The sequence below is a fragment of the Eulemur rufifrons genome, chromosome 7 (genome assembly GCF_041146395.1).
Source record: "Eulemur rufifrons isolate Redbay chromosome 7, OSU_ERuf_1, whole genome shotgun sequence".
NCBI lineage: Eukaryota > Metazoa > Chordata > Mammalia > Primates > Lemuridae > Eulemur > Eulemur rufifrons.
Genome location: NC_090989.1, coordinates 24,695,055 through 24,710,156, shown reverse-complemented (window position 1 = coordinate 24,710,156; position 15,102 = coordinate 24,695,055). Strand labels below are relative to the sequence as shown.

Here is a 15,102-nt window from a genome sequence, read left to right as displayed (position 1 = left end):
GAATCCGAGTTTCACTGTGTCACCCTGGGTAGAGTACAGTGGCATAATCATAGCTCACTGCAACCTTCAACTCCGGAGCTCAAGCGATCCTCTTGCGTCTTGCCTTGAAAGGTGATTTTAGATGCAATGAATATTTTTTCCACACTGGAGAAGGGAATGTGGGACTAATGACTGTTTTTTCAATTCATTGCACTGCTATAACCGAAATACAATTAACTGGAGGCAGACTTATCCTATCCTTACGAGTTTCATAGCTGTGATGCCTTGTTTTATAAAGCATTTTGATTACTGTTTCATGTGTTGTTCTGCTTTTCAAAAACTACCCCAACCATTTCATGAAAGAATTATCCATTATTCCTGGGAACGGCATGTAGAGTTTCGCAAATGTTGTTTCCCTATATGTATGTAAAATTTGGTGTCAATTTTAATAATATAAAAATGGCAATATTATCATTGGGAGTTGATTGATTATCAATACAATATTACCTGTATTGAATTTATTTAAAAGTTTATGCGCATAATCAGTCCATTTAATATAAGGCAGGACCAGTGAAGATATTTTAGTTGAATGACTAGTTCATTCTTAGTGACCTTACAAATACTAGGATTACACTCCAAGACCTCAAGATTAGAGCCATTTTGGGGGATGTTACACACACATCATCCTCATCCTCATCATACATACATATGTATGTAAAGTATAAAATATAAAAGGGACATTAAAATTAATTCGGAAATGTACATCTTCGGCGTAAGTAACTTAGAATTATCAACTTTGTAATGCTATGAACTACATTATGCCACCAAATGCATGCTTCTTATATTTTAGTGTGAACACTAGATGTCTAAGAGCTAAAAGAAAAAAAAAAAAGTATCTTTTCCTAATGTCATGGACCTTGGTGATCACAACGTTATATTTTAAAAAATGCTATAAACACTGACCTGAAGTTTTTGCAGGGCTCACTGTAGGAGAAGTCTCCAAAGATGCTGGAATAAAGTAAAGTTGATTTGACACACTTATCATTTAAACATATTACACAACATTGAGTACACTTTGAATATTTATTCAGAGAATATCTAAATCTTCAGTGTTCCCATAATTTCTTCTCTAATGTTGAATCTTCCTATGCATTATTTGATTGTAATGCATTTGATAAATTTTCAGAAGCTGCATATCTCTCTATACAATTTACTTACGGAAAAAGTTTCCTTTAATTTTTTTCATGAAAGAAAAAAATCTATTTATTTGTCATCATTATAATATTTAGCCCAATTTATGTTTAAGCTAAGTAATATAACATGACACTCTAGATACTGGCATACCTAGAACCTCTAGTTTTGCACTGACACAAGTGAAAGGTATCAATTGCAAACAATCTTTCACATAATTGATATCTCTGGGAACTAAGTAATCCTTAAGTAAAAAGTGCTCTTCACATAAAAGATAAAAACTGCATGTATTCTTCAACCTTTAACATTCTTAGCAGTTTTAAAATTATAGAAACTCACATGTGCAAGATATAAAGGAAATCAAAGCATGAAAAACCCTTATATGGTGAATTTGTTTTCGTTCATAATATACTGATAGTAAGCGGGCTAAGAAGCATTTTATTCTCTTCTAACTAGGTTGTTTATTTCAGCATTACAGCATTTTTGTGTTGTCTTGTTCCTGTAAGATTACAGCAGTGTTGAGAATGACATACAGTAGAGTATTGTTGAAGAAGATAAAAGGAAATTTATAAGATATTTCATGAAGAGAAGGATATTTTAATTTTACTATGTTGGATTTGACAGTGTATTATATAAAATCCAAGGTATTTCTGAACTTCTTAACTGTTTTACTTTTTTTTTTTTTTTTTTGAATCCGAGTTTCACTCTGTCACCCTGGGTAGAGTACAGTGGCATAATCATAGCTCACTGCAACTCCAGAGCTCAAGCGATCCTCTTGCGTCTTTCCTTGAAAGGTGATTTTAGATTCGATCAATATTTTTTCCACACTGGAGAAGGGAATGTGGGACTAAAGACTGTTTTCTCAATACATTGCACTGCTGTATCCTAAATACAACTAACTGGAGGCAGACTTATCCTATCTTTACGAGTTTTATAGTTTTGATGCCTTGTTTTCAAAAGCATTTTGAATGCTGATTCATGTATTGCTTTGCTTTTCAAAAACTACCCCAACCATTTCATGCAAGAATTATCCATTATTCCTAGGAGCAGCATATAGAGTTTCGCAAATGTTGTTTCCCTATATGTATGTAATATTTGGTGTCTATTTTAATAATAAAAAAATGGCAATATTATCACTGGGAGCTGATTGAAGATCAATACAATTTGACCTGTATTGAATTTATTAAAAGTTTATGCACACAATCAGGCCATTTAATGTAAGGCAGGACCGGAGAAGATATTTTAGTTGAATGACTAGTTCATTCTTAGTGACCTTACAAATACCATGATTTTACTCCAAGACCTCAAGATTGCAGCCATTTTGGGGGATGTTACACACACATCTTCCTCATCCTCATCATACTTGCATATGTATGTAAAGTATAAAATATAAAAGGGACATTAAAATTAAATTGGAAATGTATATCCTTGGCGTAACTTAGAATTATGAACTTTGTAATACTATGAACCATATTGTGCAACCAAATGCATGTTTCTTACATTTTAGTATGAACATTAAATGTCTAAGAGCTACAAGAAAAAAAAACCTATCTTTTCTTAATGTCATGGACCTTGGTGATCACAACATTATATTTTAAAAAATGCTATAAACACTGACCTGAAGTTTTTGGAGGGCTCACTGTAGAAGAAGTCTCCAAAGATGCTGGAATAAAGTAAAGTTGATTTGACACATGTGCTTATAATATAAACATATTACACAACACTGAGTACAGTTTGAATATTTGTTCAGTGGGTATCTAATCCTTCAGTGTTCCCATGTTATCTTCTCTAATGTTTAATCTTCCTATGCATTATTTGGTTGTAATGCATTTGATAAATTTTCAGAAGCTGCGTATTCTCTCCATACAATTTACTTATGGGAAAAGTTTGCTTTATTTTCTGTCCATGTAAGAAAAATATCTATTTATTCATCATCACTATAATATATAGACTAATTTATCTTTAAGCCAAGTAATCTAGCCTGATACACTAGATCCTGGCATGCCCAGAACCACTGGTTTTGCACTGACACAAGTGAAAGGCATCAATGCAAACAATCTTTCACATAATAAATATCTACAGGGACCGAAGCAATCTTTATGTAAAAAGTGCTTTCCACAAACAGATAAAAACCGGATATTTTCTTCAACGTTTAACATGCTTAACAGTTTTAAAAATATAGTAACTCACATATGCAAGATAAAAAGGAGAGCAAAGCATGAAAAACCCTTATATAGTGAATTTAGTTTTGTTCAAAATATACTGACAGTAAGTGGGCTAAGAAGTATTTTGTACTCTTCTAACTAGGGTATTTATTTCAGCATTGCAGCATTTTTGTATTGTCTTGTTCCTATAAGATCTACGGCAGTTTTGTGAATGACATACGGTAGAGTATTGGTTAAGATGATTAAATGAAATTTATAAGATATTTCATGAAGAGAATGATATTTTAATTTTAGTATTTTTATTTGACAGTGTATTATATAAAATCCAAGTTATCTCTCAACTTCTTAAGTGTTTTATTTTATTTATTTATTTTTTTTTGAGACAAATTTTCACTGTGTCACCCTGGGTAGAGTACAGTGGCATAATCGTAGCTCACTGCAACCTTAAACTCCTAAGCTCAAGCTATCCTCTTGCCTGAGCCTCCGGAGTAGCTGGGGTACAGGTGCACGCCCCTATGCCTGCCTAATTTTTCTATTTTTTTTATATACAGAGTCTCGTTCTTGCTCAGGGTGGTCTTAAACTCCTGAGCTCAAGTGATCCTCCTGCTTCAGACTCCCAGAGTGCTGGGATTACAAGCTTGAGCCATCGCACCTGGCCCTGAAATTCTTAACCATTTTTAAAATGTTATAAATTTGAAAATTTATATGGTACAAATGAATATTAAACTCACATGCCTGAAGTTAATCTTGATATTATGTTATAAAAGTGTTTCAACACAGTCTAACAGATCAAATGTAACTGACTTAATGAGAATATTGTTGAGTTGATTTTTTGATATTGTTTATTGCATTTGTGATGCTAATTCTAAATTAAGTCAAAATATATTTTTATTGAATAAATACATAATTTATAAAACCATAAACTCTCCTCCCTAAAATAGTACAATTGTAGGGAGTCATGAAAATAGTTTTTTCTTTATTTCATAATATTACAGGGATACAAATATTTAGGTTACATATATTGCCTTTGCCCCACCTGAGTTTCCACATATCTTTCAATTTATTTGCCATGACAGACCTTCAGAAACTAATGCACATTCAAATAATGAGAGTAAGACAACAACTTTCTAGAAGAAAAAATGGCTATGAAAAAAATCAATCGACATTGTTCAAAGATAAAACCATAACAAACAAACTCTGCTATAATAAGCATAGACATTAGGCTCAGACAGGCTAGGTCAGAACCCCTGATCTAAGTCTAAATAGCTGTGTGATTTTAGGCAGTTTACCAAAATATTCTGTTCTTTGGTCTTCTCTTCTGTAAAATGTGGGTACTAAAGACATCATATAATAAGATTAATGTGCAAAGTAAATATGTTGATAGGTGAACCACCTGTTCTAGTTAATAATAGCCCAGTATTTGTCTTAAGTTCATTCAAAGCAAAGATCCAAAATAGACAGTCTCTTCTCCAGCAGCTGTGACAGAGGGACCAAGCTATAAGTAGAGCAAGCACTAAGAATAAATATCTTCTCACAGAACAGGAGATGCAGGATATAGCAAGAGACTGAATGAAAGAGGAAACTGTGCCCTATGAACCAATGCTGTAAAGAAAAGCAACTAGAGGTCTATAATTTCATATGTATTACTGAGAAGTTAAAATGAAACAAAACAAAAAACTTCTGCATGTTTTTATATATGTGAGTTAGAGGCAAACCTATACTGACTGATCTCATTCTGTATGAAAACTAGTTGAAATAACTGAATAGTAAGATAATTTGTCTTTATTGTACTTGGTGTGGATATTTATACATTGGTTAACTTTCTAACATCAAACAATTTCTGAATTCCAAAACATATTTGGTCCCAAGGTTTATGGATATGTGATTGTGAATCTGGATGAGCCTGGAAAATTACTGTTGTTTTCAACCAAACTAAGGACAGTGTAAATGTTTGTAAATTGAAATGAATGGAAGATAACTAGAAAGGAAAATTTAAAACATTCTTAGCGTTGATAAACATAGTGTTCTGCTGTTATTTTTGATGTCCCATATTTCTTCTCCTTTGGTTTATTCTTGTATTAAAATTATTTTATCATTTTAAAAATAAATTGGGGAGGGTGCCAAGATGGTGGATTAGAAGCAGCAGCCTGTACATGCCACTCTCATTGTGGGGATTGAAGGTGGTGCGTGGACATCCGTCTTCAGATCATTCGTCTAAGAGACACCATTGTGCATCAAAAGAGAGGTGACAGGAGACACCCAAAGTGAAGGAGAGGGGAGAGAGTCAACCTGCTCTGCAGTTTGCAGGTACACAGGGGAGATGAGTGCATACGTGAAGAAGGGACAGAGGCGAGAATCCTAGAACTCAACACTCTTCCCACTGTCTGTGTCTTGTCATTGCTATGTGAGCTGTAAGAGGGACCCTCTGCTTCAGAAAGCCACAGGACTGACATAAGGAGCTGACTGGAGACTGTGCTGCAGCATTGTTCAGGAAAGAAAGCACAGCAGGGACCCATTGGCTGACCGAACCCTGGGCACTGTGGCTGGTGCCATTTTAAAATCTTAGACTTAGAGCACTGCCTCTACTCAGAGGTCACATGCATTGTTGCACCTTTCCCATAGCAGCTGTCAGTCCTGGGAAAGGGAGGGAGCAGGGAGGCCAGGCACTCTTATGAGTCCCATGGGCAAGAGCTGCTGACCTCCACTGCTGCCAAGGGACCTAGGAAGGATAACAATTGCCGTCACCTGTCAACATGGGTGGAACTGCACTCAAGCTGGTGCCAGCTGACAAATGCTGTTGTCTACAGATCTGAGCCAGATAGCCCTCAAGCAAGTGTGGGCTGTCAATTGCTGCCACTCAAAGGCACGGACAGGGCTACACTCAAGCTGCAAAGGCCAACAACACTGATGCCTGTGGATCTAATCCAGTCAGTTCTCAAGCCAACGTGAGCTGACAAATGTCACCACCTACAGATGTGAGCAGCATTGTGCTCAACCTGGCACTGCCACCCACAAACCTGAGTAGGACAGCTCTCAAGCCACAGCATGGGCAGACAATCACCACCACCTGCGGGCATGGGAGGAGCTGCACTCAAGCTGGCACAGGCTGACAAAAGTTGCTACCCACAGATCTAAGTGGAGCAGCTCTCAAGCTGGCTCAGGGTGAGAATCCCCATGGCTGACAGAACCAGGTTGGGCTCACTCTGCAATATGGGTACTACCAGTGACGACCACAAGGAATGGTAAAGCAGGAAATGCAGGAGAAGAGCAGTGTTAAATGCTCACAGTGCATCTTCCTATTTCATGTCAGGTCAATCCTCCAGAGTCAGACACAAGTGCACCATCCAGGGACCTCTGCTTTGCACTAAGTAGGAGGGTCCCAGCAGAGGAGAACAGGTGCACTGCAACTTTGTCTTGAGCTGAGGGAAGAGATTTCAGAAGAAAATAAACCAGAATAAGAACTCTGGCAACACGAAAAAACCAGCTGTTTCGATACCCTAAAGGATCACAATAGATTTCAAGCAGTGGACCTCAACCAAAAGGAAATTGTTGAAATGTCAGAGATGGAATGCAGAATAAGATGGCAAAATAAGAAAAATGGGATTGAAGAGAAAATTAAAAACTAACATAAGGAAGCAAAAAAATTGTTCCAGGGTATGAATGCAAAAAATGAAAAACTCACTAAAGAGATAGACAGCATAAGAAAAGATATAACGGGATGTAAAGAAATGAAAGAATCATTTAAAGAATTTCAAAATAGAGCAGTAAGTTTCAACAAGCTAGATCAAGCAGAAAAAAGAACTTCAGAACTTGAGGCTGGGCGCGGTGGCTCACGCCTGTAATCCTAGCACTCTGGGAGGCCGAGGTGGGCGGATCGTTTGAGCTCAGGAGTTCGAGACCAGCCTGAGCAAGAGCGAGACCCCATCTCTACTAAAAATAGAAAGAAATTATATGGACAGCTAAAAATATATATATAGAAAAAAAAAAATTAGCCGGGCATGGTGGTGCATGCCTGTAGTCCCAGCTACTCGGGAGGCTGAGACAGGAGGATCGCTTGAGCTCAGGAGTTTGAGGTTGCTGTGAGCTAGGCTGACGCCACGGCACTCACTCTAGCCTGGGCAACAGAGTGAGACTCTGTCTCAAAAAAAAAAAAAAAAAAAGAAAGAACTTGAAGACTTTCAAACTAACCCAGTCACTCAAAGATGCAGAAAAAGAATAGAGAAGATGAACAATCACTCAGAGAAGTGATAGCGGACTATGTAAACTGGGCCAATATAAGAATTATAGGCATCCCTGAGGGAAAAGAAAAAGCAAAAACCATGGAAAACCTATTCAAGGGAATTATTGAGGAAAACTGCCCTGGTATCACCAGAGATTCATATATTCAGATACAATATGGTCATCAAACACCAGGAAGATTCATAGCAAACAGGACATCTCCAATACAGATAAGCATCCACTTGGCCAAAGTCAAAATGAAGGAGAAAGTTCTATAAGTGACCAGAGAAAGGCAACAACTAATCTACAAAGGAAAACCCATCAGGCTAACAGCAGACTTCTTAGCAGAGACCTTATAAGCCAGAAGTTATTGGAGTTCTATTTTTAGACTTGTTAAAAAAAAAAAAAAAGAGCTGCCAGCCAAAATTTTGTATCCTGCAAAACTTTTTTCCATAAATGATGGAAAAAAAAGACTTTTCCAGACAAGCAAACACTAAGGGAATTTGTCACTACTGGAACTGCCCTACAGGAAATACTCAAAACTGCATTATATATGGGACAGTACAATAGATACCTACTAGTGTAAAAACACCCTAAAGTTAAAGCTCACAGCTGTAATAAAATAATAGCACAAAAGATAAAACAAAACAAGTTATCATCCAACATGATGAACAGAACAATATGCCACATATCAATATTAACACTGAATGTGAAGAGTCTTAATACCCCACTTAAAGACAGACTGGCTGAATGGATAAAAAACAAGCCAAAGGTACATGTTGTCTCCACAAAACACATCTAACTCACAAGGACCCATACATACTCAAGGTAAAGTTATGGAAAAAAATATTCCACACAAGTGGAAACTGAAAGAAAGCAGATCTTGCCATTCTCATATCAGATAAAATAGACTTTTTAAAAATTTTTAATTATTATGAGTACATAATTGCTGTATATCTTTGTAGGGTGCATATGACATTTTGATACCGGCATACAGTGTGAATTAATAAAATCAGGGTGATTGGGATATCCATCACCTCAGGCATTTATCATTTCTTTGTGTTAAAAACATTCCAATTTCATTCTTTTAGTTATTTTAAAATATACCCTAACTTAGTATTTATCACAGTCATTTTGATGTGCTATCAAGTATTGCTCATTCTAACTATCTAATATTTTTGCACCTGTTAACTATCCCCACTTTATCCCCCCTTCCCTTCTACACTTTCCAGCCTCTTGTAACAATCATTATACTCTCTGTCTCCATGAGATCAACAGTTGTAAAAAAACAAAAGACAAAAACGGTCATTATATAATGGTTAAGAGAGCAATACAATAAGAAGACATAACACTCCTAAATATGTATGCACCTAACACAGGCTCTCTCATATTCATAAAGCAAATTCAACTAAATCTAAACAAAGACATAAACAGTAGCATCATAATTGCTGGGGACTTTGGACAAGTCATTGAAGCAGAAAATCAATAAAGAAACTCTGGACTTAAACAAGACTCTAGAACAAATAGACCTAACAGATATTTACAGAACGTTCTACTCAAAAGCTACTGAATATACATTCTTCTCATCAGCACAGGGACATTTTCCAAGATTGATCATATATTAGGGCACAAAACAAGTCTCAGAAAACTCAAAAAAATCAAAATCATACCATATATCTTCTCAGACCACTTCTAAGTGGAATAAAATAAGAAATCAATTTCAAGAGAAATACTCTATACAAAGTCATGGAAATTAAAGAACCTGTTGCTGAACGATTCTTGGGTTAATGATGAAATAAAATGGAAATCAAAAGATTCCTCAAACTGAAGGATGAAAGACAAACAAGCTTTCAAAATCAATGGGATACAGAAAAAGTAGTCCTAAGGAGAAAGTTCATAGCCTTAAATGCCTACATCAGAAAGACAGAAAGATTACAAATTAACAACCTAATGTCACACCTCAAGGAACTGGAAAAAGAAGTACAAACCCAAGGCAACAGAAGAAAAGATATCACAAAGATCATAGCAGAACTAAATGAAATGGAAACCAAATACACACACACACACACATCATAGAGTACTACTCAGCTATAAAAAGAATGAAATAATGTCTTTTGTAGCTACTTGAATGGAACTGAAGACCATGATCCTAAGGGGAGTATCTCAGGAATGGATAAACAGACACTGCATGTACTCTCTAATAATTGAGGGCTAAATGATGGTCACCACGGGCACAATGAGATGTAAGAGATATTGGAAACCAAGAAGGGGGATAATGGGAGGGAATGAGGGATAAAAACTTACCTAACAGGTACAATGCATACTATTCTGGTGATGAGCACACTAAAAGTCCCAATTTAAACATTATATGAGGTATCCGTGTAACAAAAACATTAGTACTCCCTTCATGTTTTGAAATTTAAAAAAAGGAAATAAAATCTTAGTTTTTATAAATAACTGGGAAGGAGTAAACTCATTAACTCTTCTTTTAGCTTCCCAATTAGAGATTTGACCTTGACATTTGAATTTGTAACGTAGCCAAGTGTATAACTGAATAAGAAAGTGTTAAGTGTCACTTTCTGATAAACAGTTTCTGAAAAGTCAGAGTTTGCTTGACCAATGCAAGGAATTTATAAGACACACAAACATTTATGCATGCCAACATTTTCAGAACCTTTCTGATATTTGATATTTTACAAACTTTTTCTCACTGATAATTTTCTTCAAATATGGTTTCTTCATGTTTCACTTTTCTCATGTAAATGTGTCACTTTAGGCAATAAAACATGTTCCTAAAGTCAAGGATGATCCCACTGCTTCCCTGGTATATTGCTAGAATTTTAATTTCATAGCTTAACGATTCAAAGAAATCAAATAATGTTCACAGATACCTGAGATATCAATGCTGTTCAAATCAATATGGAAAGTGGCCAGTTGGCTGGATTTATTTGCTTCAATGCCTTGAATCAGTTCTTCTTTTACATTTTCATCTGACACCCACTGGGCAAAGAAAAGGTCAAATATGACTATAATGCTGCCATTTCTGCAAAGCAAAAGATAATATACAAGGAAAAAATCAGCCATCTTCAAGTGATTTGTGTTCAATTCATTTAAAATATCTTTGAAATTCCCTGTAGTTATCACCTTCCTAATCCTCATTATACCTGTGTAAGGTAGTTTATACCAAATATTATCTTTATTTCATGAGTTAAAGAAATAGGAATTTAAAATGTAAATGCTTTTCTAAGAAGACAAATTTTCAAGTAGATCCAAAATTGGAATCTGAGTTTTCTGAGTTTCAAGTTAGAATACTAATTCCTGGGCCAAGCTGTTCCTAGAGTCACTGGTGTTAAATTAAACAAAATCACATGGTGTCCTAGCACTTATTCTGATTTTACTGTTTGAAGAGATGAAGGGTATGGATTTGTGATTTTACTGTTTGAACAGATGAAGGGTGGATGATTTCTAAGTCAAGAGAACTCTAAGGTAGTTTCATTGGTTTCAAAGAAAATATTTACATATAATTTAAATCCTGATAGCAAGCTTACAGCAACTAATCTACTTTTTCTTCTTTATTTTGCTTAAAATAAAATATCAAAATATATCCTGATTTCAAGGGATAGAAAGAGAAAAAGGACACCTAGGATTGAGTTGGGGTTGTCTTGCCTACATGATCTCTGATCACAAGATTAGAGTTCAATCATTTAGCCCTATCATCATCCCTTTTATTTTGTTCCCTGCTCTGTAGCATGCATTTTCAAAGGTGGTTTTTTTTTTTTTTCAATTTAAAGACAGATAAAAATGAATAAAATTTTGGCCAGTGGGAACACTTGAGAGATCTTTGTTCTCCTGCTTACATTCTATTTGCTCCATGCTATCTTTTTAGGATACACCACTTGGGAGACAAACTCTGGCTCTGATAATTACTCTTTCCCACTCAGTAAGCTGGGGGTACCCCGGGTGTACTCGATTCCTTAGGAGACAGATGAGGGAAAACCATATTTTATGTCATAGCTTTGCTGGTTTTGAAATATAGGAGTTACTCTCATATATTCTTATGATATCTGTAAGTTTATGAGCTTTTTGAAGAAATTTGTTAACTCCAAAGGAGTTCTTTATTGGTTTGTCCATCTATGTATCCTGATAGAACATAGAGGAAAGGTTATTTTTTTCCTCCATGACTGTACATAGGACCACAATATTCCTGAAAGACCACAGTAGACTAGGTAGTATATTCTTTCTTAATGTCTATGCCACTATTCAGTTTCATAGTTTAGCAGAAGTGATTCCTTTCCTTGTAGCTAGTTTTTCCTTTTTGAAATGAATAGGATACTCTCATAATATTTTCATACTTCACATCTATTAAATAAATTTTCTAAAATGTTAAGTTTAGCTTTCCAATCATTTGCTTAAATCATAGTAACCAAATTTTGTAAATGAAAAGACTTAGTAACTGTTTAGCTCAGGGTTCCCCAAACTTACCCATACATGGAATCAGGGTCATACTTGGTAATGTTACATTTTGTCACAGACACTGCTTTTATCTACTCTTTCTCGCTTGTCAGTTTTTCCATGCTGGCTGAACCCTAATTTTACTGAAGAATAAGCTTCCATTTGCTTAGGAAAGGTGACATCTTCTTTAACCATTCCTCATGTCAAACTTGGTTTTATTCATGGGTGTATGACCTGGCCCTCGTCAATGGAATTTGAGGGGAAGACTGATGGGAAACTTCTGGAAAACTTTTCCATATCTAATGTAAGAACCGCTCATAGTAGACTACTGTTCTTCTTTGTTGAACATTACGTCTCCATATGATTGCTGGAACTGCCACATCTGTCTTAAGGCCATGAGGCAAGCCATTGTTGACAAGCTAAACATAGCATAGTGCAGGAAGGAAAGAACTTGAATCCCTGACTATGTCCTTGTTATTGAACCACCAAATTAACTTGTGTTGAAACTTCCAGATTTCTTGTGATGTCATGTAATAAACACTTATTATTTAAGGCATTTTTAGTTATGTGTTATGTTAATTGAAATTTTAAAAATCCTAATTGGAATATAACTCTCAGGCCTCATTTCATATTTATATAAACAGAAGCTCCAGAAAAGGATGATTACTCTATCTTTGCACCTGATGTTGGCTAACATTTTCATTTAAGCAATAAAGACATTGAGGCTAAGGATAATGCAGGTAACTTTGCCCAGGGTTATACAGCTTATTAGTGTCAGAGATAGGAATGAAACCTAGGCTGTCTCTCTTTCTAATATGCTTTTATGTAATTCCCACACCCCCATCCCTGACACCACTTTTATTAATACCAACTCTATCATGAAGTGGATGTCAGCAGGAAAGAGACTACAGCACATTCACCTTAGAGGCAAGTTTGGGTTTTTGTTACCTTGCATTGTAACCAGAATTTTATACACAAATAGATGAGGAAATGGCTAGTTGGATATTTTTTGGGAGAAGGGAAAGATATTTTTATCCCTCTAATACTTTCAAGAGACAGAGTCTTCCTTCTCCATCTTCCTTCTCCTCTTGCTTTTCCTCCTCCTCCTCTTCCTACTCCTCCTTTTATTCTCTTTCTCCTTCTTATCTTCTTTCTAACCCTAACCCTAACCCTAACCCTCTCCTTCTTATCTTCTTCTTTACCTTAAATCTCCCTAACCAAATTTACCACCCAAACAGCTACATGGACAGGATTAAAATAAAGTGAGGGTGAATAATGTCGATTATTTTCTTTGTTTTCAATCCCACTTTTTCATCTTATCCTTGGTTGCACATTAGAAATTTTAATTATTATTAAATCTGTATTTTATTTTTATGTAATTTCACATATTTTAATACGAACACTTGCTTTTATTTTGCCTAAGTTAGGGGATGAAAGAGGTAAGGTATTTTCAGAAGAGAAAGTGCAAATCAGGAATTTTCCTTCACTGAGTTGAAAGTAACTAGATTAGTTCATCCTCAGGCATGAAACATTTTTGTATGAAAGATGTGTTTTCTTAATTGTGAATTATACATTGCATTTAATAATTTATACTTTGCAAGGACAGGAGTTGCATATCCTATATCCACATACAGTTGTATGCTTTAAGTATTTTTTTCTTATTCAGTGTAAATGTTGAGATAAGAGAGATATAATAGATATAATAGAGATATAATAGAAATCAAGAGAATAACAATAACCAATTGTGTTTCTCCTTATAAGAACGCTGAAGCTCTTATTTTAGTAGTTTAGTAATAATTTCATTTATTAAGGTAAATGAGAGTTCTTTCTTTAGGAAAAAAAAATGAAACGACAGCCATTTTCATTTCAAGGTACTTGGTCCAGTGGAAAAGCTGAGTCTTTTTTTTTTTTCACCCTTTTTTTTAAAAAATTTATTTTTATTTCAGCATATTAAGGGGGTACAAACATTTAGGTTACATATATAGTCTTTGCCCTGCCCAAATTGTGTCCATTCTCCAGACAGTGCTCACGCACCCATTAGGTGTGATTATACCCATCCCCTCCTCCCCCTCCCACCTGCCTGACACCTGATGAATGTTATTACTATATGTGCACGTAAGTTGATCAGTTAATACCAATTTGATGGTGAGTATATGTGGTGTTCGTTTTTCCATTCTTGTGATGCTTCACTTAGTAGAATGGGCTCCAGCTCTATCCAGGATAATACAAGAGGTGCTAGATCACCATTGTTTTTTGTGGCTGAGTAGAACTCCATGGTGTACATATACCACATTTTATTAAACCACTCATTTATTCATGGGCACTTGGGTTGTTTCCACATCTTTGCAGTTGCGAATTGTGCTGCTATAAACATTCTAGTGCAGCTGAGTCTTTTTATAAAGCAGATAAATCCTATCTTTGTACAGAAAGCATGTGTGTAATAGATCTAAATGTTTCTTATCTCATATTTTCCTTAATGATATTGATAACCTTAAGGGTTGCTGAGTAAACAAAAGCCTTTCCTTTCCTAACTTTGTAACTTATCTGTGCTCAAAGGGCAAAATAAACTGTTTTATTTTGTGCATGTTGCCACAAAGGATAAACAATCTTTTATTAAAAGAATCAACTGCTAAATGCTCTTTGCGTCAAAGCACTCTCCAAAAAGCAGAATGATGGAAAGTGTTTCCAAAGGAGAGCAACTCACTTATCCTGCATAGTAGCTTCCCCCCAACTCCCACCCCCACATCCCCTCCCACCGACCCCGACACACACACACAATTAAAAAGTTAGCAGGTGGCAGGGGTTGGCATTAAATATTTGCAAGAGTAAGAGGAAGTAGAGTAGTAACTATGTTTAGTATTCTGAATGCTATAATTTAACCATATACATACACACAAAGATGTGGTGTGAATTTAATTAAAATCTGTAACAAAAAAATGAAATGAGTATTTTAAAGGATTTTTATATAATTTTTAAAATTTGGTATAGATATTGTTAGTAAGGTGAGAACTTAGTTTTTTCTGTTCCTTGATTTTAGCAATTGGATTTTAAAATTAAAATAATTTATAAAACTAAGGATGAATCTGTCACTTTCTCC

General features: G+C 35.5%; 1 protein-coding gene across 1 annotated transcript in view; it reads right to left on the bottom strand.

Moving 5' to 3' along the window:
• Positions 1 to 15,102, bottom strand: part of TMPRSS15 (transmembrane serine protease 15) — a 140,811-nt gene that overhangs the window by 113,982 nt on the left and 11,727 nt on the right. The window contains exon 4 of the mRNA XM_069471949.1: positions 10,445 to 10,596. Within this exon, the coding sequence (XP_069328050.1) occupies positions 10,445 to 10,596 (152 nt within the window). The remainder of the gene's footprint in view (positions 1 to 10,444; positions 10,597 to 15,102) is intronic.